This window comes from Euwallacea similis, chromosome 7, assembly GCF_039881205.1.
Source record: "Euwallacea similis isolate ESF13 chromosome 7, ESF131.1, whole genome shotgun sequence".
In the NCBI taxonomy this organism is placed as follows: domain Eukaryota; kingdom Metazoa; phylum Arthropoda; class Insecta; order Coleoptera; family Curculionidae; genus Euwallacea; species Euwallacea similis.
In genome coordinates, this window is record NC_089615.1 from 1,478,578 (window position 1) to 1,505,630 (window position 27,053).

The 27,053-nt window shown below is 34.7% G+C and overlaps 2 protein-coding genes across 3 annotated transcripts in view; one reads left to right on the forward strand and one right to left on the reverse strand.

Annotated features, from left to right (window-relative positions):
* The window catches only part of LOC136409859 (5-hydroxytryptamine receptor-like), a 182,549-nt gene that overhangs the window by 28,598 nt on the left and 126,898 nt on the right, over positions 1 to 27,053 (forward strand). For both annotated transcript variants that reach the window (XM_066391673.1, XM_066391674.1), the window contains exon 2: positions 11,634 to 11,684. The gene's annotated coding sequence lies outside the window, so the exon portion shown is untranslated. The remainder of the gene's footprint in view (positions 1 to 11,633; positions 11,685 to 27,053) is intronic.
* LOC136409864 (facilitated trehalose transporter Tret1-like) lies at positions 262 to 6,648 on the reverse strand. The gene is made up of 4 exons (XM_066391682.1): positions 6,585 to 6,648; positions 3,511 to 3,645; positions 3,165 to 3,455; positions 262 to 1,298 (listed from the first exon to the last, which is right to left on the reverse strand). Exons 1-4 carry the CDS (start codon positions 6,640 to 6,642, stop codon positions 382 to 384), a joined length of 1,401 nt encoding a protein of 466 aa, XP_066247779.1. The 5' UTR covers positions 6,643 to 6,648; the 3' UTR covers positions 262 to 381.

A 27,053-nucleotide genomic window follows, 5' to 3' on the forward strand; every position in this document is an offset into this window, starting at 1 on the left:
ACCTTCATTTACAAAAATAGCAGCTTCCCTGTTTTATTTCTTAAACGGGGCAATAATTTAACTGCTGCAATGGAACATGTGAGTTATGTTCAATATTTATCTTTTACCGAACTAACTGCCCCATTAGGTAATTACTACTTTATGCTGCCGGCCAAAAAACACCAAAAGTCGTAAAGGATAAATGACCAAGATATATGGATTTTTATTGCGCTATCCCAGAAGTTGCTCTACTAGGCTATTTCGATAAATTACTCCTAACAATCAAACAGTTGGATGGATCTAACGTTTTCTACCTTTAGCATCCAATTGTTTAAAACTTAGCTCTATTTGCAGAATAAAATCCACTCGAGTTTCGCAAAGTCTCAGTTTAATAGAAACAGGTTAAAATGTCACTCTAATTATCGCGTTACCTTTCAAGTCTTGTTGAATTTCTTCAAGCGTTTTACCTTTCGTCTCAGGAATAACATAAAAAGACAACATAAAACAGATAAAAGTAAGAGTTGAGTAAACGGCAAATGGGGCATACAGCCCCACGGAAGTTGTTAAAGATTGGAATATAAAGGCGCTTGCAAACAAAATTATTGCTAGCCCTACATTAGTAACTCCAAGCCCTTTGCCCTTAATACTGGCAGAGAACAACTCTCCTGCCATTAAGCTTGGCAGAGGGCCTAATCCGCCGCAATACGTAATTATGTAGACCATTAGGGCTGCCAAGGGAAACCATTGGCAGTTGGACAAGTCGATACTGTCCGAATAAAACTGATCTAAGAAGAAATAAATGCTTTCCGCTGCTAAGAGAATCGAGCAACCAAGAGAGGAGATAATAAAGCTCTTTCTCCTGCCAAATTTGTCCAGAAGCCCTATACTGAATAGAGTCATTACTATCCACAATAACGCAGAGAAAATTATCGAAGAAATTTGCGGGCTTAACATTCCACTATTGGATTTATCGAAAATATATTGAATATAGTTCTCGAAAGTACCGATTCCGGCAGACTGTTGAGCAAATCTGAGGAATAAACTGGCCCTCAGGGCCTTTCTGTTGCTGACAATGTTGTACAAGTCCGGCCACGTCCCGGTCTCCGATATTTGTCGCTGGACGTCCGCCTTCAATTGCAGGAAGTCAGATTCGATATCGGGTTTTCTCAACAGCCATTGAAGGGACGTCCGGGCCCTTTCGTCCTGCCCTTTCATCAGATAATAATAAGGAGATTCCGGGATTCGCAGGAATAATATCGCAGACAGAATTGGCAAGGTCAGGCATATGTAGGCTGTTTGGTGGATTGTGAAATAGTTACCTGGAAATTTATGAAACGTCAGGGAGCTTGTGGCTTTCTTATAGCACAGGTATAGTTGATATTTTTTAAAGTAATTTTCAGTAGGTACATATTTTAGGAACAAGAATATTAGTGAGTATTGGGTGCTAAAGGCCAAGTAAATAGAGCGATTTAGCTTAACTATAACAAAAAAAAATCCTATGGTTTTAAGTCGGGACTTCGTGGTGGCCACAGACGTTTCCCACCTCGATCAATTGACTGATATGGACAATTCACGTTCAAGAACTTCCTTATATGTATAACGTAATGACTAAGGGCACCACCTTATAAACCAAAAATATCATCTTAAGAATAGAGGAATGTCCTCCAATACTAGAAGTAAGCCATTTCTCAAAAAGATCAAGTCTTGTTCCCCATTCAGTTTTTCAGGAGAAGAAATTCCCAAAACCATGTTGCCCCAAATTTCACACCACACTTTATGAGTTTTAAAGCATCTAAGTTTTTATTCTCAATGGACCTTATCATTACTAATGATCGTAGATAAAAGACAGTATTATACTCGCTTTGGAGATCATTTGGAGACTTACGTTACATCCGCCTGTGCTTCTCCGTTAGAGAGTCATAAAAGCATTAACTTCTCCCTTAAAGAATCATAAAAAAGCTAGTATAAAATGCTCGCCTGATAATATACTATTTTTTACACAGTTTATGAACTAGTTCAAACTTATACAGGAAGAATAAGGAGAAGATTACCACTGACAACTTTTAAAATGCGAACATGTTTTTTCGTTAAAGAGCATTAATCTTACCTTGTATTCATAACTTATATTAAGATTATAATTGAAAATATATTAGAATGTAAAATCTTCTATTCATTTAAACTTGTTTCATTCAAATTTAACTGAAGATGCTGTTTAAAATGATCTCCATTTTCTCTTACACATAAATGCCTTGTTCGCTGAAAATTAAAGTTTACTCTATTGAATAATTGAATGTCCCTTTTTCTAATAGTGAATTCGTTATTGAAGCAGTTCCATAAATCTTCCTCAAGTTCAATGGGTGTCGAAGCGAAAAAAGTAACATTTTTCACAAGTTGACAAACAATCACATTCATCAAATTTGGTGATCGCGGTGGCCGGTGCGCAGTTAGTTCGACCACCGCGCACGGAGTTGTTCCCCTCGATTTGGGAACTGATATTTTAAAAATCCCGAACAGTCCATACGCAAAGCGAGCTGAATGTTCTGATCGAGGATGAAAATTATTCATCGTGAAAAATTATCATTTGGCGAAAGACAAATTTTTCGAATTAAAAAAAATACTTTCTGAGACCAATCTAAAAATTATTGTTCATACATAATTAAAAAAAATATATTATTATCCAACTGAAAATACCTTTTCTAATACTAACGAACCAGACATATGGTAAAATCATTATTTGGAGTATTAAGTACATAAGCCATAAGAGCAGCTTTGAGCTTAAGCAAACCTAGACTGAGATAATTTCAGATTTACTAGACTTGGATTATTGATACTCGAATATTATTTGCAATATGATCGCCGAGATATAAATTAATAATATTTCAATTTCCCGAAGAGAATTTCTAAGACCCTATTGGGGTGTCTATCGATTCCTATCCATCACTTGGTACTTACACAAAATTAAGCTGCCATATAATAGAAATGGGTTTTGTGTATTAATCCCTCAGCCTGTCAGAGCCCTGTTTCGCATTTATATTAAACAGACTATAAATTTCCCAATCTCGAATGTTGCTGTTATTGTTAAAAATTATGTATGTAAAAGCTAAGCATGGAAATATTTCCTCCAAATTCATGTAAGAAAGCTCTTGTCCAGCAGTATTAGGCCTTTAAAAGGCAAAAATACTTACCTAAAACATTGATAAGCAAAAAACCAGCGTTAAAAGAAAAGGTCTGGCCATTTCCCCATGTTCCTCGCACTCTCGGCGTTGCCACTTCACTTATGTATATGGGTAAGGCCGCGTACATTATACCATCGGCAACGCCGCATATAAATCTCCCAATGTAGAAACTGTAAATATCTCTGGCAAAAATTGTGATCAACCAGAAAAGGAACTGCGGTACACATAGTAAGAGCAGCGTATATTTCCTTCCAATTTTGTCGTGGATTTTGAACAAGAAAATAGAACTAATCAGAATACCTGAAATGGAGTTGTTTGAGTATCGTTAATGGTAATGTTAGTATTTATTATTTACCTATTGGCAGAAATATTGGTAGTAATTCTGCTTGGATTTCTGAGATATCATAGTTCTCTTGATCGTTAATTAAGACTAAGAGGAAGGGGGATGGCCAAGAAAAGAGCAGAGCGCTGCTCACTCCAGGAATGCACGCTATTTAATAATTACATTAATGGTTATTTATATAACGAGTGACTTAAACCATTGTTTATTCACGAGAAGAACGATTAATTCCATCGTAGCGAGTTTTAAAACCGGCACCTTTTTGGTATTAGTGGATTCATTTTTTTTTACCTCTAGTGAATAAAACGGTATTTACGACGTTAATAGGCGTTGAATAATTGACTCTTAACCTATCAAAATTGAATAATCATTATTTTTATTACGCATACATCATAATTACTGTTGTATGAACGCTCTAGCGTGCATAAAACCGTTTATCATGACATCAACTGGTATTTTTAATGTATGTATGGTTACTAGTGAAACATTGTTATAGAACATTTTAATTCTGGCATGTTTAAGTTTTTTCACAAATTTATAAGACTGAACATGAATATTACACAAATTCACATATAGACAAAACGTCCTTTATAATGCATGTATGCTCATTAGAGAACAATAGCATAGAAATTTCAGTTCCGGCATGTCTAAATACTTTAGCAAATTAATAAGACTCTTTGATGCTTAAAAGCGTCAATTAATCATAATATTGCCGCACTTGTGATAAAAACTATTGTATATAGTTTATGTATAAGCTCATGCTCTTTACAAAACGCTTTGTGCGTCGTCGTTTCCATATGCCGCGAGGCAAAGACCACGTAATGCACTTATATTGTCATATAAAAAGTGAATAAACAGGTTTGAGTCATGGATTTATTGAAAAAAATTCTTCAATTTTGAGTATATTCTGACAATTTACTTTTGGGCAATCTAATGAGTTTTCCTACACACAGTTACGGAGTTATCGGCAATTTTTTTTAATTACACTAAGTAGCAAATAATCGACTCTTAATACAGGATGTTTCATTTATAGTGGCACAAACCATTATATCCAAAACCAAATTTAAAATCAAAAAAAGTTTCAAACAAACATTAAAATATTGCTTGTTATGAGAAGTGACGTCCAATACATAAACAATTTTTTACTTAAGATCATTTAAAGGATATTTCAAAACCAATTTTTTTTATGGAACACCATTTTTTTTGGATAAATTTACATATAGCTTAAAAAATGAAGTACTTTTTGCTGAAAAAGTTTCTTTCTAAAATTTCTCGTTTTCCAAATGTCAACAAAAATTGAAGTGGCTCATTTAAAACTTGAAAATTACTTAAAATGATTTAAATTACGAAAAAACTTTATTGATGGAAAATAAAAATTCACAAATTCTAAAAATCAATACAAAATCGTACTAAAAATTCTTTTTACAATGTATCAATCGAATAAAAAAGCCATGTTTTCACTAGAATGTACTTGTAATTTTTTTTTGGGTGTCGGATTTATTTATAAATTTCAAATTTAAGATACAGCTAATTATTTATTTTTCAACTAAAGTTGTTGATTTAAAAATAAAAAATTGATAATTTCTCTAAAGAAAACAAAATTCAAATGTTATTAGCTTATAGAAAAAGTGGTCGAAACAGCACTGAAGCTTATTGGATTTATATGCAAAGATTTCCTGAAAAAAGAGCACCTAGTCATCGAACTTTTTATGGAGTATTCAAGAAATTTCTTGAAAATGGCAATGTGGAGATAAGTAAAAAATCCGCGAAAGAACTGCCACCAATGAAAACAACCAAATAACTATTTTAGCGGCTATAGCTGTTGATCCCCATGTAAGTTGCCGTCAATTGGCAAGAGATTGAGGCATTTTGTTGGCCAGTGTGCGTTTCAAAATTGAATAAGTTGCATCCGTATCATGTTTCCCTCCGTCAAGAATTACATGGCAATGATATTGAAAAACGAATGCAATTTTGTACTTGGGCAAGGAAAAAATTTTACTTAAAAGATTTTTTTTCAATGTGTTTTTTTTCAACGAATCAATTTTCACGAACTATGATAAGGTAAATTGCCACAACATGCGCTATTGATCCCATGGATATCCTCTTTGGCTAAGGTAAATAGAACATCAAAGACCTCGGTCAATTAATGTTTGGTGCGGATTTGTCGGCAACAAAATAATAGGATCATTTTTTATTAAAATCAATTTAAATGGAGAAAATTACTGTAGTTTTCTGCTGAATGATCTGCTGGCGTTGTTAGAAGACTGCATTTTATCGAATAGTTGCTTTATGGTATCACCATAATAAATATCCAGCCCATTTCACTGATGTGGAACGAAACATTTTAAATGAATTGGTTCCTGAAAACTGAATAAAACGTAATGATTCAATAAACTAGCTACCCATACCACCTGACTTGACCTCATTAGACTTTTCTCTTTGGAGTTATCTTAAAGAATAAATGTATATTCAAGTTTTGACAATTCCGGATGATATGAAAAGTCGCATCAGAGTAGCTTATGAAGCAATCATTGAACAAATTCTTAGAAATGTTTCAAGATGGTTCACCATGAGAATTGGAAGATGTCTCGATGCCGAATATCAACATTTTGAGTATTTGTTCGACTGATAAATGTTGAAAAGTTATTTTTAGTATGATTTTGAAATAAGTTTTAGAACCTGTGAATTTTTATTCTCCATTAATAAAGTTTTTTTTATAATTTAAGTCGTGTGTTATTTTTAATGTGGCACTGCAATTTTTGTTGTTATTTGGATAATGAGAAATTTTAGAAAAAACCTTTTCCGGCAAAAATACTTTATTTTTTAAGCTTTTTGCAAATTTTCCAAAAAAATTGGTGTCCATTTAAAAAAACAATGTTCGCTTTGAAATATCCTTTAAATGACCTTGAATAAAAATTTGCTTATATGCGTTGGACGTCGTCTTCCATAAAAATCAATATTTATTTGAAACTTTTTTAATTGAAAATTTGGTTTAGGAGATAATCGTTTGTGCTCTTTTAAATGAAACATCCTGTAAATATACCAAAATTGAATAAAATAGTTTATCTTGTAACTGTTTTCAACCTTACCTGCAATAATCGCGAGTATTTGTGGCGTGTCACTGCCCTCATTCTCCTTGAGGCCCATCGCGAATGTGAAATTCTTGATTAGCAACAGGTAATAATATATGAACTGGCATTATCTGATAAGGTTTAGAATTATTTTAAAATTAAGTCTAAAACCAACTTCGTGATTTAATTGTCATTGCGAAGGTAAAACAAAAAAACTTGTCTGGGGTCAGATCAAAGACCTAATTCTAGTGGTTTTCCGTATCTCAAATGTACTTTTGGGTGGAGTTGGGGTATTTCCAGATCACAAAAGCGCTTCATCCCTAAATCGTTGCGACTATACCCAAATAAAATACACACCATTTTCTGGTATCAAAATATTTCCTCAACACCTAAACCCGCAAAACGCGGTTTCCGGGGAATTTGTGTTCATACGACGTAAAGCATGATTTCAAAGGGGCATTTGTCAGACTTCGGTGCCTAAGCCTCGAACGATTCCCTCTGAAATATATTAATTCTTTTGCACTCGTAAGCAGTCGAGATCAAAGATAAAATGGAGAGGTAGGATGAACGACTGTTTTTAGAAGTACGTGAAGGTTTGGTTGAGGACAAATGGTATTTGTTGTCGACGAGATATATTCAATAAAGCGAGGTCACGCCGTAGGTGTGGGAATTGATTTCTGCTAAATCTTTATCTGTTCTTTCGTGTGTCACATCAACCAGAAACTTGGAAATTTATGGAAAACAGTGGTTAATTAAGTAACAGAACCGATATATAGTGCAAGCCAGGAAGGTACAGCAACATTCCCCGGGTTTATTTTAACTTTTGACATTTTTCAAAAAAAACTTCGAAATTTTCGATGTACTGTTTTTCAGTCCAAAGGACTCATATGTGTCTTTTATTGACTTTAGGTCGTGGCACCTTGGAAAGGCACTTTTCGAACTGTCATTTTTGGTACTAAAAAATCGTAAAAATTAGAGACAACAGTGATGCTAGATCTCGGAAACCGAAGAAAATGTGTTCAAACGGTGTGCGGAATTTTATAGAGCTCGTCGAGACGATTAATTTGAGCTATTTTTAAGGTAATTGTCCCACGCCTGCCCGAGTTTCGCCGCTCAAAGTTTTAAAAGTGGGTAACCAGACTTGCTAAGGCCAGTCATGGCTTCTCCCACAATTCTTGAATGATGGCGTTGGGACCGGTGAAAGTGGATTTGTTGAAAAGAATTTCATAAGATTACTCTACTGTTTTTAATTTTTAGATTCTTTTTAACTATTAAACCACGTCACACGGGCACCATAAAAAAGCAAGATTTGTTTCATAGTTTTAGAAGTTCTTCTATAATAGCATGTACCAGGATAGTCCCAGAAATACCTGACCTAACATTTAAAGAAAAAAATATTGGAAAATATTTCTCAATATAGTCTCCTTTAAAATTGACACACTTTTTCCAGCGATGTTCTTTAGCTTTTATTCCCTGTTTATAATCAGAAGCTTCGAATGTTTCAAAATAGGTATCAACCTCGGAGTCTACCTCTTCATTATTGGCAAATCTCCTTCCATCGAGCCATTTTTTGAAAATTGGAAATATAAAATCAGATGAGGGAGCTAAATCTGGCAAATAAAGTGGGCGAGGAGAAAGTCCGAAACCAAGTTGATTGATTTTAGTCATCCCGATGACAAAAATGTGGACTGGTGCGTTGTTCGCCAAATGCGTTTGCTATTTCTTAATTTCTTCGCTCAAATGCTGTAATAAATTTTGATAATATTTTCCGTTTATTATTTTTCCTATTAGGGAAATAGTCTATAAGAATTATCCCACGTGCAGCCCAAAAAACTGACGTCATCGCCTTTCCTGCAGATGGAAAGGTTTTCGTCTTCTTTGGAGCCGATTCTCCCTTTGAATCCATTGTTTTGATTGCTCTTTGGTGTCAGGTGTGAAATGATGGACCCATATTTCACTACTTTTTTGAAACATCCTCATGGCGCTGTTTTTGTTCAATTATGAATAATCGCGGCACCGATCTTACACACATGTTTCTCATATCCCATCCATTGGTTAAAATGCGATGTACAGTACTTTTTGAATTACCTATCATGTCCCCTACGGACCAGATTTCCCCAGAGTGGAATCTAACTCCGCTTTGATGTTGGATGGACCAAAACCTTTCAAATCAAAGAATTAAATCGCGTATTGACAAAAAATTTTTTCCATGTTCACAAAATCTCTAAAAGCGTTCACTAAAAAGGGCTCCAAAATAAACACAAACCAACGTAGCACCCTCAAACTTTAGACTTAAGCATAAGGTTAGGTCTTTGTAATATAGTGAAATTTTTAACAAAAAAACCAGCATTTATATGTCGGGTCGGGTACTTTTGAGGCTCTCCTCGTAGATATGAGTATACATGATCGACATGTTCGAAGGATTTTTGGTTACCCTCAGGATCTGAAATAATTGCATTATGCATCGCATTAGCCTCCAAGACACAGCAAATCCTTTCAACAGGGACAAAATTATTTGGTTGTTAGTGAATTGGATGAAGGGAAATTAAGCAAATTAGCGTAGCCAAGAAGCCTCCGTAATCACAAACTGAATTTAACATTAGGCATTAAAAATGCATGTCGGCATAGGGAGCTATAATCTCAATAGTAGAATACCATTTGTACCTAATTCAATATGAGCCACTGGCTAACGTTGGAAACAGAATATGCGCCTAACCAATTCCGACATCGAGCCATAAATTGAATCAGATCAAATTCAACTTGCATAACCCACGAGCCTGACAGACCAATATGTCTTCGAACACCCTGTCTTAAATGAGACTTCTCTGAGGGACAGCTTGTCATTAATCTTCGGACATTGCCCGGATTGTGACGGGCCTACTGTTTGACCAACAAACACATAGAATTTTTTGTAAAAATTCCCTATTATAATTTGCTTAGTGAGAGACTAGGTGCTGCCTATCTCATTAAGAGAGCCCTGTTTGTCAATCTATGCTTTAAATGCATTAGCATTAGAGGCGTAACAGAATTAACGCGTGCATTGGGCCGTAGCGTAGCAGCAAAAGCTATTCATAAATCACACAGGACGGTTTAGCATAAAGCAAACGATAAATGTAATAAATTATGCATTAATTTCGTTGTTCAAAATTATATCAAACTCTACTCTTAATCCAATAAATGGGGTTTAAAACAATGAATTATTGGTTTTTTTTGTGCATCATGCCCCGCAATTAGTCAAAAGTTTTGAATTATTAGAGTCGATTCATTTGTTTTATAAGAATTTGGGGCGGATGTGAAAATTAAAATGCGAATGCACGTACTGGAATATAAACAAAAATATAATATATTATCACATTTGCCACAACGAGCCGTCGTATCGCCATGAAAACGTTTTTAATTTTAATCTTTTCTCTGCCCTCAAAACGCCATAAATCAATACGTTTATGGCCTTACCTGACAAATTTATTACAAGGGATACATTACTATTAAAATATGCTTAAACTTAAGGTCAGTGCGGGATCTTTGACAAGCCATAAAATAAGGACAGTGCTTATGATTTATAAAGCAAAAAAGCTACCTACAAGGAATTTTGTACAGGTGGTCTGAACGTCTCTTTGGCGAAAAGTAATGGCAATTTCCACTCTCAGATGAGTACGAAACAGCATTAAGCAGACAATTTTTTTTTTTTAATTTTGCATTAAGCGATATAGAAATAGAAAATAAAAATGCTCTTTGTTAGCGAGAAATTATGGCATGTCCACCATAAGATGAAGAAGAAAAAGTAATTTTTCAATTAAAACCATTGAAATACAGCTTGTTCCACGGGTATCTACGCGTTGTGAAATTTTTCCGGGCAGGCACTCGGAAACTGGAAAAGATAGGGAGTCGGCTAGTTGGGAACGTTACGATGGGGATGTTAATAAATTATAAAATGAAAATACGTTTTACTATTATTTAGTACCCAAAAGTTACATCCACTTCACTTTCTTTGAAAAATGATTTTAATCGAAGTAGCGCGGTCAAAGTTTCAATTTTTACACGCTACTCTTAACCCAATAAATGAGTTTTAAAATTATTAATTAATGCTCTTTCTCTGCGTAATACCCGGAAATTATTCAGAAGTTTTGAGTTATTGGGGCGAATTAATTCATTTTTTTAAGAATTTGAGGCGGATACAAAAATTTTAATGCAAATACACTTACTTACATATTACATCAAAACACCGTAAATCTGCTTTAATTTTTAACTATTGGCCATAGAAAAAATAAAATGTGTAACTGGGGCAGTTGCCCATATTTCCCTCCGACGATTGAACACCTTCGACATGCTAGTATCTTCGTCCTTTGTCGACATGCCTGTCTTATTCACCCTTGTTGTGAAATATACTATTTTACGAGACACTTCAGCTTATACTTTATTCGATTTTTATATTTTATATTTGATAAGTCAATAGCTAAAACATGTTTCACATGACAGAGGTCGGAAAAATAAAATAACAGGGATCGGAAAATGGTTTTGCCGATCCCTTAGGTACACTTTTCGGTCTTGAGCACCAAAATATTGCTTTCAGGTAATGTGAATCTTGTGGATCAAATGGTACAGACAAAGGAAATGTGTGGAGGTCTTTGCCTGCGTGAAAATTTATTGGCGAGAAATAATGAAAGCTTCCTCTCCCAGGTGAAGTACGAAAAAGTAGTATTCGAGTTAAAGCTCTAGACACAAATTGGTCCGATTCATCTATTTCGGCGATGCCTTGCAGACATTTATACAAGTACATCCTATTTAAAGCCTGAGGATAATTTGTCTAATTTTGTTATGCTGAAACTTGACAGAAAAATCAAACGTATAGATCAGCTAAATTCCGATATATATCTATACCATCGAAAACCCAATATTATTCGCATCTGGCTTTAATTCAATTACCCGGGATCTGGAAGGTAGCAAAAGCCAGTATTAACTGCATGGACTTAAAATTTAATTGCACTTAAGCCCCTAACATCAGGCCTGACCAGCCTTGACCATCGCCTTTGACCTGTTAATAAAATATTCCTATATTTACTTTTGCAGGGAAATGCATCCTAATTCTTGCAAGGCTAAGTGCAGCACTTTAAAATAGCGGTAAGTTTCCTGAAAAGCATTCATTCCTTCTCTCATAAAGCTTTTGCAATTCGTACTTATTAAATTATTTATAACTTTAAGTCCTACACCAAACACAATCTAAGAACTTGGACTTGAAATGTGGTCGTTTCGCTTCTTAACAAAGTTTTAGTAGATTCCCTTATTTCGAGAAAATGGAGCGATTTACAAGGATTTATAGTGAAGTTATATACAAATCCGAACTCCGTATTCGACCTCAAAGGAACATAAACTGAAATCCAAATATTAAAAGTGGAAATAACTTTCTTTGCAAGAAAAAGATCTCATACCCTTTTCCTGTGAACGTGTCCCGGTTAGGTTTGTGACGGGATATCAGATACTCAACTACCAAAGAAACATCCATTTACGACCTGTCACTTGGAAGTTTTGTTCCAAGTTTGTTTAGGGTCAGAAGTTAGACTTACAGGAAACTCACGTTGTCGTCAAGTATTTGCTACAAATAGAGTATAGATCGAATCGTGCTGAGAAGTTTTTGAAGAGTATATTTTTACGGTAAAAGAGGGTGATGTGAGTATAACATCCGTTCCTTAAATCTAGAGAGAAAAATTTTATTTGCCTTGAAGCTTTTGAATAATTGCAATGTTATTATAGAGCGATAAGAGTTAAGAGTTTTACACTCAGAGGATATGTGCCCATTATTGCGATATCTGGAACTCGAAAGTTGTAAAACCGGTGAAATAGAAAAAATCCACTAGAGTCAGGTTGGGAGAAAAAGGAGGACATCAAGAAAAATTTACGCAAATGACGCACTCATCTTTCTGGAATATACAGCGCTTTTGAAGTATGAAATAAAATCCCCGGTTGGTTCGGAAAGTTGCCACTAACTTTTCCTGTAGTTATGTTTATTCGCACAAAACTTTTCCATTTTTGAACATTCCTGTTTGGATAAATCACAGCAAGCATCCATGACGAAACCGGCTTGGATATCCTGAACTCTTTCCCGGAATTGGTGAAGCGAAGAATTTGGGCATTTCCACAAAAGGCTAATCTGATGTAAAGAGACGTCCGGAATCATGGCTTGTTTGAAGCACACGATGAGTCACGCTGTTTGAAGTAAATGGCGTTATAAAGTTCAGGCCTAAATTTGAGGTAGAAAATGGTTTCCAAGTAATCTCGACATTTTTTTTCAACTTGTGAAATTGGATTGACTACCGGAGTCGAGTAAAACATGTACAGAATTGTAATCCCCAAATTTATTGCCAAGTTTGACCATAGCAATTTCCAATAGCACTATTCTCTGCGAATAGTTCTTGTCCACTACCGTTATGGAAGACTTATCGTCTCCCATAGCGGTGTGAAATTTCCGGATTTGAAATTTCCTCTGGATTCTCTGGAGAACAAATCGAAGGAGGAATTATCTACGTGGTATGGAGTTAACACTTAAAATTCTGTGCAAGTGGTACAAGTGAGGCATAGTTTTTGTCTCTGTTCTTTGTCTAGACCTTTACTCCAAACACTTCGCAAAGTATTTCATACCCTTCGCCACCATATCTGGACCTTTACACAAGAAACAGTTCAATTTATTTGGTTTTTTTTCTGAATTTGAGTATTCTTCTTTGTCTTTTGGAGCCAGATACTGAGTTTATTCCAGGGCTTTACATTAGTTGAAATTGAAGTAGCTCCCCATATTTGTGAATCTCAACATAGCCAGCCAAATTTGAGTAAAAGCATTCAATTTCACTAATAGGACGTGAAATTGGCATTAATTCGTGATGAATTGAATAAGTTTCAAGGCAGAAGTGGATTCGGAAAAGGTATTTAGAACAAATACCTTTTTTCAAGAAATTGATGAATAAATTGCTTTACGTTCCTGCAAGAAAATATAAAATACGGCATTCAGCGCCTTGGAAGTCAGAAGTCGTTTATTTTGGCAACGATTAAGCAATTTGCTGCACACTCATTGGGGAATTGCAATACCACTAAGTCACTTTAATGGCTCTACATTATAAGACGAAATTGTTCGACTTTTGATCCTTTATCGTTTTCATGAATGAGTTTAGTAAATCGAGCAAAGAAGGCTAAGTTTTTGATCCTCTTCAAAGGTAGGAATGCTGATTTTAGGAAGTTTTATTGCAGCCTTGACAGTTGACTGAGAAACTGCTGGTTGAGATAGTTCTCTTTAAGTCCTTTTAATTCTGCCATGATAACCATTCAAACAAATCGAAAAGAGAGAAAAGAGGAATCTTACTTGAACAGAAGTGTGGTGCAGTATAATGAAATTTGGAACTGCAGCAAACATGGACTTATTAAATGTTTGGAAAAAACGGGTTGTGTCTGGCCGAATAAAGAAATTTCAAAGTCTATTACCCTGTGGAACTCCTTAACTTATAGTTCTTTTAGGTAATTTTTTTAAAGGGCCCGTTCGGTGCCAGGCAGGGTTTTTGCTCTGGGAGAAATTGTTTTATTTGTCTCCTCAACTTTGTCGACATTTTATTATTCCGAGTGAATAAAGTGTTTCATAACTTAGTCTTTTGTACCGACTTATCCCAATGGGATTAGATTAGTATCGCATTATCTTGTCAAAAACTTTAGTAAACGACTTCATTGTGAACTCCAGCCCATCTTAAAACTACTATCTATAAGGAAATGTTTAGACTCAAATGAGTCATAATATTGGAATTTCTTAGCTACCGCACTCTACATACAGAGGCAATAAATATTTAATTGAATGGATATATTAAACTTTCCGACTTTAGTTGCAACATAAAACGGAATTTATTCCCATAGTAAATGCCAATTGCTGGCAAACGACGCGTTCGGTTGGAGTTCTTGAGTGGTTATGAAGTTTGCAAACCGATTTCACTTCAACGAATTTCCTTAATTTATATTGAAATTTCTTTTCGTAGCTATAATGTAAACGCTTTTGCTGCCAGAAGGAATCGGTTTTTGTCCTCTTGAGGTGCCTTCGAGAGTGGCGCATAATGCATATCTGAATTTCACTTCAGGTGGTGAATACATTACAATGGCCATTAGCAACTCGAGTTCGTGCTCAAGAGAATAAGGGTAATTTATCAAACAATTCGAAAGGAACTGACAATTACAGTACATCCTTAAGTGGCGCAAAGCGCACGTAGATTATCTGACTTGGCCGAGATTAAACACGAGGACGCACGGAACATAAGGAACGCATTAGATTTGGGCATGCATTTGTGACCTATTGAGCCCTTTATCGAAGTTTACGTAATGAAGACGTTGGACTGACCAATATTGCATGAAACTGCCTAGCGGCCACCAATTCAGGGGGAGAAGTAGCAAGAATTACATATAAAGGCCAGCAGCTGGAGCTGCCGCTTGAATAGAGGGTAATTTATCAAATACTTAGAGCCGACTAAAAATTACCGTCAAGTTTGCAGACGTAGTCATTCATCCTTCTTTTATTCCATTATCTAATAGAGTAGTGTTTTTGCTCGTAATGAATTCTATTCAGGGAAAGAGCGACAGCTTTTTTATCGAATCTTCAAGAAAAATACTACATAAATACCGTAGCCTGGGGTTTGCAACAACAAAAGTAAAATTGAAGGCCGCAATAAAATAAAATATTAAAGCCAATAAGGTTTTATGAGATTACGTATGAAGGCGATCAAGGTCTGTATATCGAGCAAAAAGCATGTCACAAACCAATATCTCGAAACGTTATTTGAATTAGATTGGAGAGAGTAATATACAACCCCATGTTATGGTTTTCCCCACATGTACATGTAAACATCAACTGCGTCAAATCTAACACAAAAATGGCACATTACCGAAAATCGCTTAACATTAAGGGTCAATTTAATTCCTAGTGTCGAGCAAATATGCCAACCACATACTCGTACTTTGCCCTAAAGACTCTCTTTCCACGTTTGGGACAAATCGGAATTTTTATCCACATGCAATAAATTCTAATAACGCATCCATTAAGCTATCTCAATGACAAATCTCATATTGTCGGTTTAGATGGTTATGCAAATCAGAGGCGCATTCATTACCCATTGCAACCGACATTAGCCATATCGACGTATAATTTAAAACGGACAAACGTTATTTATGTGAAAGGCGTGAAACTTGAATGGATGGTGATATATTATAGTGGCGTTAGTATCTTTCGTACGTCTCTGTTCTCGATGGAAATTTTTCCAGTTCTGAGCAAATTCAATGAAACGTTCAGATAAAAATTTTCAGTAAAAGTAATAAAACAGTAAAAGAAAGAATATTTAATTTGTGTTTAAATTAATTTTTTTAATTTAAATTTAATACATTTTCCATTGTGTTTAATTGAAACAACTTCTAAATTATTGCTGAAAATGATATTAATCGCTAATACTATATCACCTAAATATTGAAGAAATTAGTCTCCACAGTGGGTCGCACAAAAAATTAATAAGAGCTAAACATGCATTGCGATTACAGTGGGTCAAAATGTTGCGGAATTGTCAAAATTAAAACCACGTTAAATATACTGGGCGTTCCAGAACATGTAGGTAATCTCTTGGATTCATAGAGAGTGCATCAAAATAATCTATATATAAAAGTTTTTTCTATAGACTTTTCCTACGCAGATACAAGCTTCTAAATGACATCTCTGAATATCCGTTTTTTTTTAATTAGTTTTAAAGTACTTAGTGTAATTAAATATTTTTTTAATATGATGTATATTAAATGAAAGCCCTTAAAATTATACCATTTAATCACATTTGACTTGTATAGTTTGCCGGAAACGGACCAGCTTTAACACACAAATCATAATTTTTCTACACCCCGTATCAATAAAGGCGTCAAAACACCTTTTTTAGATAGCCTCTACTTTAGACTAAAAAAGGCGTCCTTACTCGTTATCGCAAAAATGAACCGTTTTCAAAAAAAAAAAAAATTACCGAATATAGTTTGTGTGTTCACGTCAGCTAGTGATTTACAATGCCTTAAATTTTGCAATAATTTTCATTAGACAACAGGGAAAACTGATTGGAAATAATTTATTTTCATTATGAGGAGATACGAAGCAATTTTGGAACATTGTGGAAAGTCCAACAATTTTCAATTCTTAGCGCGAGGGAATGCATACGATTAGAAGGAGCCCATATTGAACCAACATACAAAATTATTTAATGAAAACCATATTTGGTAAAAATTGATTTTTCTCGAAAACGGTTCATTTTTGCGATAATGAGCAAGAATGCCTTTTTTTAGTCTCAGCTAGAGACTGTCTAAAAAAGTTATTTTGATGCTTTTATTGGTATAAAGTGTAGAGAAATTATGATTTTTGTATTAAAGTTGGTTCATTCCTAGCAAACTAAAGAAGACAATTCCGTTTAAATGATATAATTTTAAAGAACCTCATCTAACCCTAATTATACTAAAAACTTATTTATTTACATAAAGTACTTTAAAACTTATTTAAGAAAAATTGATTTCCAGAGGCGTGTTTTAGGAGCTTGGATCTCTACAGAAAAAACTAAGGGACTTGTTATATTATTTTGATGCATTCTCTATGAATCTGAGAAATTGTCCTCATATTCTGGGACACCCTGTACATACAGGATGTCCGGAAATCTCATGTCATAAATGTTAGATATTATAGAGAAGGTTAAAATAATGCAGTACTTCATCGAAAAAAAAAATCTAGCGGCCTTCGTTACCAAGTTATTCGTTCTCAAAGTAAGAAGTTAAAAAAAATATTTTTGCTATAACTTTCAAACAATTTTCTTAATAACAATGAAAGTTGGGAGGTTTAAATAACTCATAGTCGTGTTTATTTTTTTTATGTGAACAGGTTTCCTCTTTATACAGGGGAAATAAAAATTTTTCATTTTTTAGCTAGTTCACGAAATCCATTTTTTTTTTCATAATTTCATTTGTTCACAAATTTCCTACAAAAAAAAATATATCTTGCTTTAATCGATATCTTGTACCGTATTTGAGAAAATCGCATTTTATTATTAAAAAAAATGGTATGCATTATAGTTAAAGTTATTAAAAATATTTATCTCAACATTCAATGTCGCCAATATTAGTTATTTTAATAATATCATGGAGTTTAGCAACGAGGAGTATACAAATATGCATCTAATGTTCGGACTTGCAGAAGACAATGCTGTCGAGGCTGCTGTGTCGCAGTCCAAGGTGCTCAGAGTGAACATTTTTGATAACTTTAGCTGTAATACATATCGTTTTTTTAATAATAAATTGCTATGTTATTTCACTTCAAAATTTTGGCATATATGGTACATGTTGATAATAAACTGCGATTTTTTCTAAAACGGTACAAGATATCGATTAAAGCAAAATATACCATTTTCGTAGGAAAATTATTTAAAAATCGAACAATGAAAAAAATAATAGTGATTTCGTAAACTGACTAAAAAAATGAGTGAGTTTAAATGAGAAATTTTTACTTCCCCTGTATAAAGAAGGCATATAAAATATCTTTTTACATATGAAAATAAGCACAATTATGAGCTATTTAAACCGCTCAAATTTGCTTGTTATCATGAAAATTGTTTGAAAGTTACAGCAAAAATACTTTTTTTAACTTTCTACTTTAAGAGTAGAAGAGCTTAGTAACGAAGGGCTCTAGGAATTTTTTTATATTAAGCACTAGCATTATTTTAACCTTTTCTGTAATCCCTAGAATTTTTGACATTACCTTTCCTGACACCCTTAATATACATTTTTATTTTATTTACTTACTCCGGTTAATCTATTAGATTTGATCAAAATTACTGCTATCAAATTCAGAAATATCATCGCTGCTACTATCATTGCTGGTTTTCATAATAAGAGCTTCTATTATCGTATTAATAAAATTATCCATGTTCTACATTCGTTCCTCTTCGTCTTGTTTTAACGCATGTTTTATTACATTTTGCCATGATGCAGGCGTAATTTGGCCCTGTGATGTTACGGACGGTTACATAATTCACATTAAGAAATAATCAAAAACTATCAGGTGCATGCAAAGATACGAGGATAGTCCCAGACGTACCCGACCTAACATATAGATGGCGATTTTCTTATTAAAAATTTGCGTATATTACAAAGACCTAACCTTAAAAAGCTTATGTCTGGTGTTTGAGGGTACCACGTTGATTTGTATTTGTTTTGGGGACGTTTTTTGTGAACGCTTTTAGAGTTTCTGTAAACATAAAAGAAATTGGTCATCAATATGTGATTCAATACTTTAATTTGAAAGATTCATCTAACATTAAAGCGGAGTTAGATTCTATTCTGAGGGAATCTGGTCTTTCGTTAACAACTGTGAACTATTGGGTAACAAAGTTTAAACGCAGTCATACGACCTGCCAAGACGAACTCCTCAGTGAACGACCCAATGAGGTGACCACTCCAGAAATTGTGGTCAAAATGCACAGAACTGTACTGGAAGACCGTTGGCTAAAATTGCGCGTGTTAGGAGACATGACATGTATTTCAAGAAGTAATGCACATCGCATTTTGATCAAACTATTGGATATGAGAAAGCTCTAAGCAAAATGGTTGCCCCTATTACTAACAATTCAACAGACACAGCGCCGTGAGGATGTTTCAAGGAAGTAATGAAACATGGGTCCATTATTACACACCTGAGACAAAAGATCTGTCTAAACAATGGAGTGGAGAATCAATCGGATCCAGAAAAGGCAAAAACCGTTGCATCTGCAGGAAAAATGATGGCATCAGTTTTTTGGGATGCATGTGGGATCATTTTTATTGACTATCTTCCTAAAGGAAAAACAATAAACTGAGAATATTATACAAATTTGTTGCAGCGTTTGAGCGAACAAATGAGTAAAAAGCGACCGTATTTAGCGAAAAAGAAAGTCTAGTTTCATTAAGATAGCGCACCAGTCCACACTTCTGTTATTGCGATGGCCAAAATTGATCGACTTAGATTCGAACTCTTTTCTCACCCACCCAATTTGCCAGATTTAGTCCCCTCAGATTTTTTCTATTTCTAAACTTGAAAACATGGCTCGGTAGAAAAAGATTTGCCAATGAAGACGACGTGGAATCTGAGGTTGATGTCCATTTTGAAAAATTCGAAACTTCTTACTATAAACAAGGTATAGAAGCTAAAACTGGAAACAGTGTGTTAATTTTAAAAGAAATAATGTAATATTTTGAAAATTGTTTTTCTTTAAGTGTTAGGCCGGGTACTTCTGACATTATTCTCGTAAATTTCACTTGGGAGGCCACAGGTACCTGAATAAATTCTTGACTAAGTACTAATAAGACAACCAACGTTTATTAGGGCCCTCTTTTAGAAAAACTGTATATGAAACGCACACCGAAATTTATGATTATATAATAAGATATTTTAACATTTTCAATATATTTGATCACTGGACGGTATATTATTAGGCGACTAGACATTTTTTTGCTGCTTTTTTTTTATGGGGCCTGTGGCGATGGTTTTTTTGAATCTAAATATTGAATTTCTTCAATATTTAGATGAACTCTAGAAGTATTCACATTATGTAAACCTAAACTGCATATTACGCTGAACAGCTCACTGCATGAGTGATTTTGCAATCGCGACAGTTACTAGAGCCTCTAAGTAAAAATAACTTCACGCAACATTAACGGAGATGCTTCACTACGCAATGCCACTTAAGGAATATTCAAGCAATAGATCTTAAATGTCCATATTGTACTGGTGTAAAAATCTATTGTAAAAAAGCTTTCAAGAGGGAAGGACATGAACTCATGGAATGTAGACAGTGAAGAATCTTTTTCTGTCCTCGTAGAACTATGCGTATTGTCAGAGTTGTTATTGGGGTAAGGGAGGAACTTCTAATAGTAGACGCAACTCATGCAGTGATCTTCCCATGATGAGATAAAGGGCCAGATGTGCCAGCCAGGTGTTAGTTCGTGCTCTTGGGGACTAACTCTCAAGTGGATGCACCGGTCGGTGCAAAAGCAATCGGCTATCATGACCCTCAGGATAGTGTGGTACTAATATAATATACAGAGGGGCATGTGTTTGTTGGATTGTTATGTTAGCTCTATCATCATCTGGGTATGTCTACCCTTGACATGTCCCTCTCGAAGAAGCAGATAGCCTTGGTACAAACCGAAAATATGGTCGGAACGTTCGCATTTCTTGTTCTCTACGCGACAACTCCCTTTAAGTAAATAAAACAGTTTTTCTATCTGGATTAGTAGCTATGGCAATGGGCGAGTTTACCGTGAAAAAACGTAATGTGAGCGCATCGTCCCACCGGAATCCTGTTCTCTAGCTAGACCGGTTTTGTCAACACAAAATGATGCTAATAATAAGAAGATGTACAGAATTTACCTGAGTCTTAGTAAAAGAAGCATGAAACAAGCTCAAAATAGGTGGGTGGATAATTAGAAAATCGATTGGCAAAAAAGAGGAGTTTCAAATTGGATACAGTGGGTGGAAATAACAAAAATACAAATAGTAAGCCATTAAGTTAATAAAAAGGAGTATCTACCGGCACGGTAGAAATTACGTTCAAAGCATGTAACAGTTTGCACAAATAAAACTGAAATAACACTAAGTCTCCCTGATCGGAGAGCAAATCGTGAAATAACATCTGCAAAAAATCCACTTTCAGCTCCGAGTCATTCTAGAGCTTCCGAGCTGTTTGAATTAACTATAAATACTATTGAAAAAGTAATTTTCACCTGAAAAAAATCAACAAAACACACATTTACGACGAGCACGAACCGAAATCCGATTTTGGCTGGATCAAAGTTAATAAACCCAATGGACTGACAACGGGAGAATTTAATTAATGAAAATAGCGTTTGAAGCTACAACAATTACCGGAATTATGTTGATCCGAACGGTACATTGCCGTAACGTTGCATGTAAAATAGCAAACAAGACAATTCGGGCACAGGGTAAATTTCAGCATGCCGAAATTGGGAATTAAGTGTAATGTTAAAACAAGAGCATTGTTAAAATGGCATTGGTTGAAGCTTTGTATTATTGAAGGTTCTGCAGTCGTTGGTATTTATTAAAATTGGAATAGGTCTCGATGTTCGATACCTGAAAGAGCTCGAGGAGTAGCTTCGCAAAATACACTCACTTTCAAAAGTCTTGCACCCCCATGTTAATTACACACATAAATTTAACATATTCCTAATAGGATTGTTGATAAAAAGAGCACTTTGTTTACAACTACAGGCAATGAAAAGAAATTGAAAACAACATCTTTACCAGTTCATTTTTTTTGCACAAAGCATTTATTGTCTATCAGTATTGGTAAGAATTCAGTGCAAGCAACATGTTATCATGCCTAGAAACGAGTTGTCAGCACTTGAGAGGGGTAGAATTATTGGACTGTGGCAAGAGGATTTGTCTCGTCACCACATAGCCAACAGGCTAAATTTTCAGAGAGGCACCATTAGCAGGACAATTCAACGATATAGAATATGGGAATGTGCGAAGCAGATCTCGTACTGGTCGCTCTCGTGTTACCACGATTAGAGAAGTATTAGGATTAAAATCAATATTATATCTGAAATTTGTGCCGACGCCGACCGATAAGGTTCTACTCTTAATCTTATTTTTCTTAATGAACTGCAAGTTTGGCGGCAACCTTATATGATTGCTGAGCCAGCACTATGTCAATCGATACTCTTCTTATGTTCATTTTTGCTCAAATCCTTTTGTTTTTCTTTTAGTTAGTCGTAATAAAGTTTTGATCCCATAAACTTGGTTTTGTTCAATAAACACTTACAACGAAATTCAACGAAGGACTTTGATTTAACAAGAAGATCGTTATATTGCTCAGTCAGCCCGTAGAGATCGGACAGTTTATATTCCACATAGTATACAGGGTGTTTCCTAAGTACGGTACATAACTTCGGAAGCGTATTCCGTCGCTAAAGGTAAGGTAATTTTGTTATATAAACTATATCCCAAAAATGCTTCATTACGGAAATACAGGGTGTGAAAGTTTCATTGAAAAATTGCGTGGTAAACGTGGTACGCCAGTGCTCTTTTTCAATATATTTTTCTCTTTTTTAATTGTTTGTTCGATTTGGAAGGAAAAAGGTCTCTTGAGGTTTTTTCGTAGGACGTACCCGGTTTGATTAAAAAAAAAAAAGAAATTGTAGTGCGCCGTAATGTAGTAACTACTAGTCATGAATGAATAGAGCCATTTTTATATTTTCTTTAGCATTTGAGCCATTTCAGCGTTGGTAAATTTATTCATTTTCGAATTTTAGTGTCTTATGCACACATAAATAAACAATTGGTGACTACTAAATGTCAACAATTGAGAAAGAACACTGGCGTACCACGTTTACCACGCATTTTTTCAATGAAACTTTCACACCCTGTATTTCCGTAATGAAGCATTTTTGGGATATAGTTTATATAACAAAATTACCTTACTTTTAGCGACCAAATACGCTCCCGAAGTTATGTATCGTATTTCGGAAACACCCTGTATAGCGATACAGGTAGGGAGTGTAAGATTTTTAAAAGTGAGTTCAGTAAATTCTCCACATTTTTATGTAAGGTGATGAGCTAGGGGAGATGAGAGAGGGGGGGAGCACTGCATTGAAGTGACGTTAAATTGACTAGGTTCCGTCTCATTGGTATTGCAAACATTGTTCGGTCCGATGGAAGGACCAAATGTGGTTTGAGGATAGAGGAATGAAATATGAGGTTCAAAGGTTTGAACCTTCCCGATAATCGAGATGTGGCGTTTCCACAAAGTGGCAGCTAAGTTGATTTTGGGCTGTATACAGAGTGTGTTCGAATATGTAGGCAGTTTCTCGGATTTGTAGAGAATCCATTAAAGTAATATGACAAGTTCCTCTAAAAGTTTTTTCTAGAGACCCTCCCTACGGAGATACAAGCTCCTAAAGAACGACACTGAAAGTTAGTTTTTCTTGAAAAAGTTTTAAAGTATTTAGTGTAATTAAATAATTTTTAGTATGATAAATGTTAGATGGGGGCGCTCGAAATTATATCATTTAAACACATTTGACTCGTTTAGCTTACCAGGAACGGACTAGTTTTAACATAAAAATCATAATTTTTCTACGCTCTGTGTCAATAAAGGCGTCAAAATAACTTTTTTAGATAGGCTCTACCTTAAACTAAAAAAACGCTAGAAAATGAAGAGTTTTCGTGAAAAAACAATTTTTACCGAATATAGTTTGTGTGCTAGCAATAATTTACACTGCCTGAAACTTTGCAACAATTTTATTCTTCTTACATTATTTATTTACCATTATGGAATTTACGTTCAGTGAAAACGCTGACATGCATTTAATTTATGAACCTGCATCATGCGGTAACTCAGAAGCTAGAAGGCTGTACGAACAACATTTTCCAAATCGCGTAGTTCCGGACAGAAAAACCTTTGAAAAAGTGAATCCTCGTTTAAGAGAAACAGGTAAAACCTAAGATGTTCTATGTCATTTAAACAAAATAATAAATATTTTTCTGCAACGTTTTAATACAGTGCAATTAATGTTCTAGGAAAGTTTGAAAAAGCTAGTCAAAACCATAGAAATTACACTGCTCACCCCGAAAACGTTGACGAGAATTTTCTAAGTAACGTGGAAGCAGATCATTCCTCAACTGTTCGAAAGTTCGTTGCTCGGTTGAATTGCTCAAAATCGATGGTCTACAAGGTCATTAAAGCACAACCATATTGTCTTCCATCTACTACATCCATATTATCTTCAAAATGTCCACGTCCTCCTCCCTGAAGATTTTCCTCGAAGAATGAACTTTTCTAATTGGATTCCGTAACACCAAAGAGATGAAGAAAGTTTTATTAGTTCAGTTCTGTTTACAAAGGCAAATTTCTCAAAGAGCAGCGTGATCAATTCTGACAATTTACATTTACGGTCAGATGAAAATCCTCACGCAACTATCGTCACGCAGCATCAACAATAGTTTGAGCTAATTAACATGTGAGCCGGAAACGTTGGACAGCATTTAATTAGCCCGTTTGTACAGTCAAGACAATTAAAGAAATTACTTTTACTTTAACTTTTAGTAAACCTACCTTTGCAACTGAGGCGCAACATTTGGTTCGTGTATGATGGAGCCTCACCTCATTTTAGTTTGGTGGTACGAGCACACTTGAACGTAAACTTTAAAAATCTATGGATAGAAAGAAGAGGACCAATCGCCTGGCCTCCTCAATCACCGTACTTAAATCCATTAATTTTTTTTTGTGGGGACATTTAAAATCGTCAGTTTATTCGAATCCAATAAACAATAGGGAAAACTTATTGGAAATTATTGTTTTTCATCGTGAATACATAAGAAACAATTTTGGAGCACTGTGAAGAGTCCAAACATCTTCGATTTTTACAGCCAGGGAATGTATAAAATTAAAAGGAGCATATATTGAATTAACATACAAAATTACTTAATAAAAACCATATTCACCAAAATTTATTTTATTCGAAAACGGTTCATTTTTTCGATAACGAACAAAAATACCTTTTTTAGTCTAAGGTAGAAGTTATCTAAAAAAGTTATTTTAATGTCTTTATTGATGCAAAGTGTAGAGAAATTATTATTTTTGTGTTAAAGCTGGTTCGGTCTTGGTAAACTAAATAAGTCAAATGTGTTTAAATGGTATAATTTTAAGGAATTCCATATAACATACATCATACTAAAAAATTATATAATTACACTAAATACTTTAAAACTTACTCAAGAAAAACTGATTTTCAGAGACGTTCTTTAGGAGCTTGTATCTCCGCAGGGAGGGTCTGTAAAAGAACCTTTCATAGGAACTTGTCATATTATTCTGATGCATTCTCTATGAGTCTGAGAGATTGCCGACATATTTTGAGATACCCTTATCTTATTTTGGCCACTTTGAGTTTGTAATCACAGAGAACTGTTTTGTGCAAATTAATCAGCAACCTTCACCACTTATTAAGGTTTATTGATATCAAGAACTTCATGATACAACAATTATCAGAAATTTGACAATCGAGCAAATTCGAGCAAAACTGCTTCCGTGAGGAGCTAGCATGTGTGCTAGCTTAGTGTGATTGTTATGCTAGCAGTACTCTCTCGCCGAAGTGAAGTGAGTACACCCGAGAGCGAGAATGAACTGGACTCGCTCGACCGATCTCGTAATGTCTCCGCTCGCTTCGTGAACGCTCCATCGAAAGTCGTTTTTTTTTGGCACGAGTCATAGGACCCAAGCGAGGCGACTGAGTTCATTCCTGCGCAATTTGGAAGTGTTTACTAGGCGAGTGCGAAAGTGTACTGTAAACTCTCGGGTAGAGCACTCGCATAGTCTCGCCGAGACGTTTTGGCGAAAGTGTGCTGCCGGCACTATATTTACTTGAATGTGAGCGCATCTATATTTGAGACTAAACGCGTGAGTGAGTTTAAAATGTGAGTTTTTGAGTCTAAAATCGGACTGATTGTCTTTCTAGACAAATCTGCTTGAATTTAGACGCAAATTAACATAAATAAAAGCATAATTAGTAACTTCCTTAGACTAGCTGAGTTTAAAATAAAGCTGCATGATCTCAGCTAGACTAAATCTAAGCATAAATAGAAATTCATTTTAAAACCAATTAATGCTAACTATATACAGGGCGTATTTCAAAACAAAGGTCACGTCATTGTTATGTCTTTTTCGTCCCTACAAGATGGCTTTGTGAAATTTGAAATCCAACGTTTCATCTTTGCGCCACCATTATCAACTCATTTTTTTTGTAAATACGACTCTGGAATTTTTATTTTGTCTTTTATTACTTTTGCCCTTCTAAGAACAATGACGTATAACAACCACCAAAAAAAAGTAGTAGATATGGAAAAAATAGCCTCTTAAAAAGTGCATATATCTATCCCTCTTTTACTTATCGTTTGTAAAATAGGTTTGTCTTCGTTACAGTTTCTTCTCCTCGCGTAATAGATGTTGTCAATCAATTTTAATATATGAAATAAAAAATATAAATATAAATAACTTTTTATAAAGTATAACAAATAGATAAGACTTATGAGTATCTAAAAAAAAACTAATATCTGGACACGCAAGTGGTTATGGATTGAGTTCGTTCTACTTTTTTTTTAAATAAGTAAGCAATTGTCAAATCATTTAATTGTCAATTCGTCGTATCAAATATATCCAGTAAATTGTATTTATAGTTGATATTAATTATTATTAAAGTAAAATTAAATGTTCTCATCACTTGAAAAGCACGATGTGATAAAAATCTATTACGCTTGTAATAAAAATGCTCAATTATCTTCAGAGCGCTATTTACAAGAATAAAAACTTTAAAAGTGATATTAAAAATGATTTACATTACGGATTTAATTAAATTATTTAAAACAGAACGACAATAATTTAAAAGTTTCCAGTTTAGCTAAATAAATGAAAA

Excerpts from the sequence above, each read along its gene's own strand:
- LOC136409864 (XM_066391682.1), bottom strand. The coding sequence starts at position 6,642 with ATGGGCCTCAAGGAGAATGAGGGCAGTGACACGCCACAAATACTCGCG. Across the intron at positions 3,456-3,510 it reads ACCAATATTTCTGCCAATAG|GTATTCTGATTAGTTCTATT; the intron begins GTAAATAATAAA and ends ACTCCATTTCAG. Across the intron at positions 1,299-3,164 it reads TTTGCTTATCAATGTTTTAG|GTAACTATTTCACAATCCAC; the intron begins GTAAGTATTTTT and ends ATAAATTTCCAG.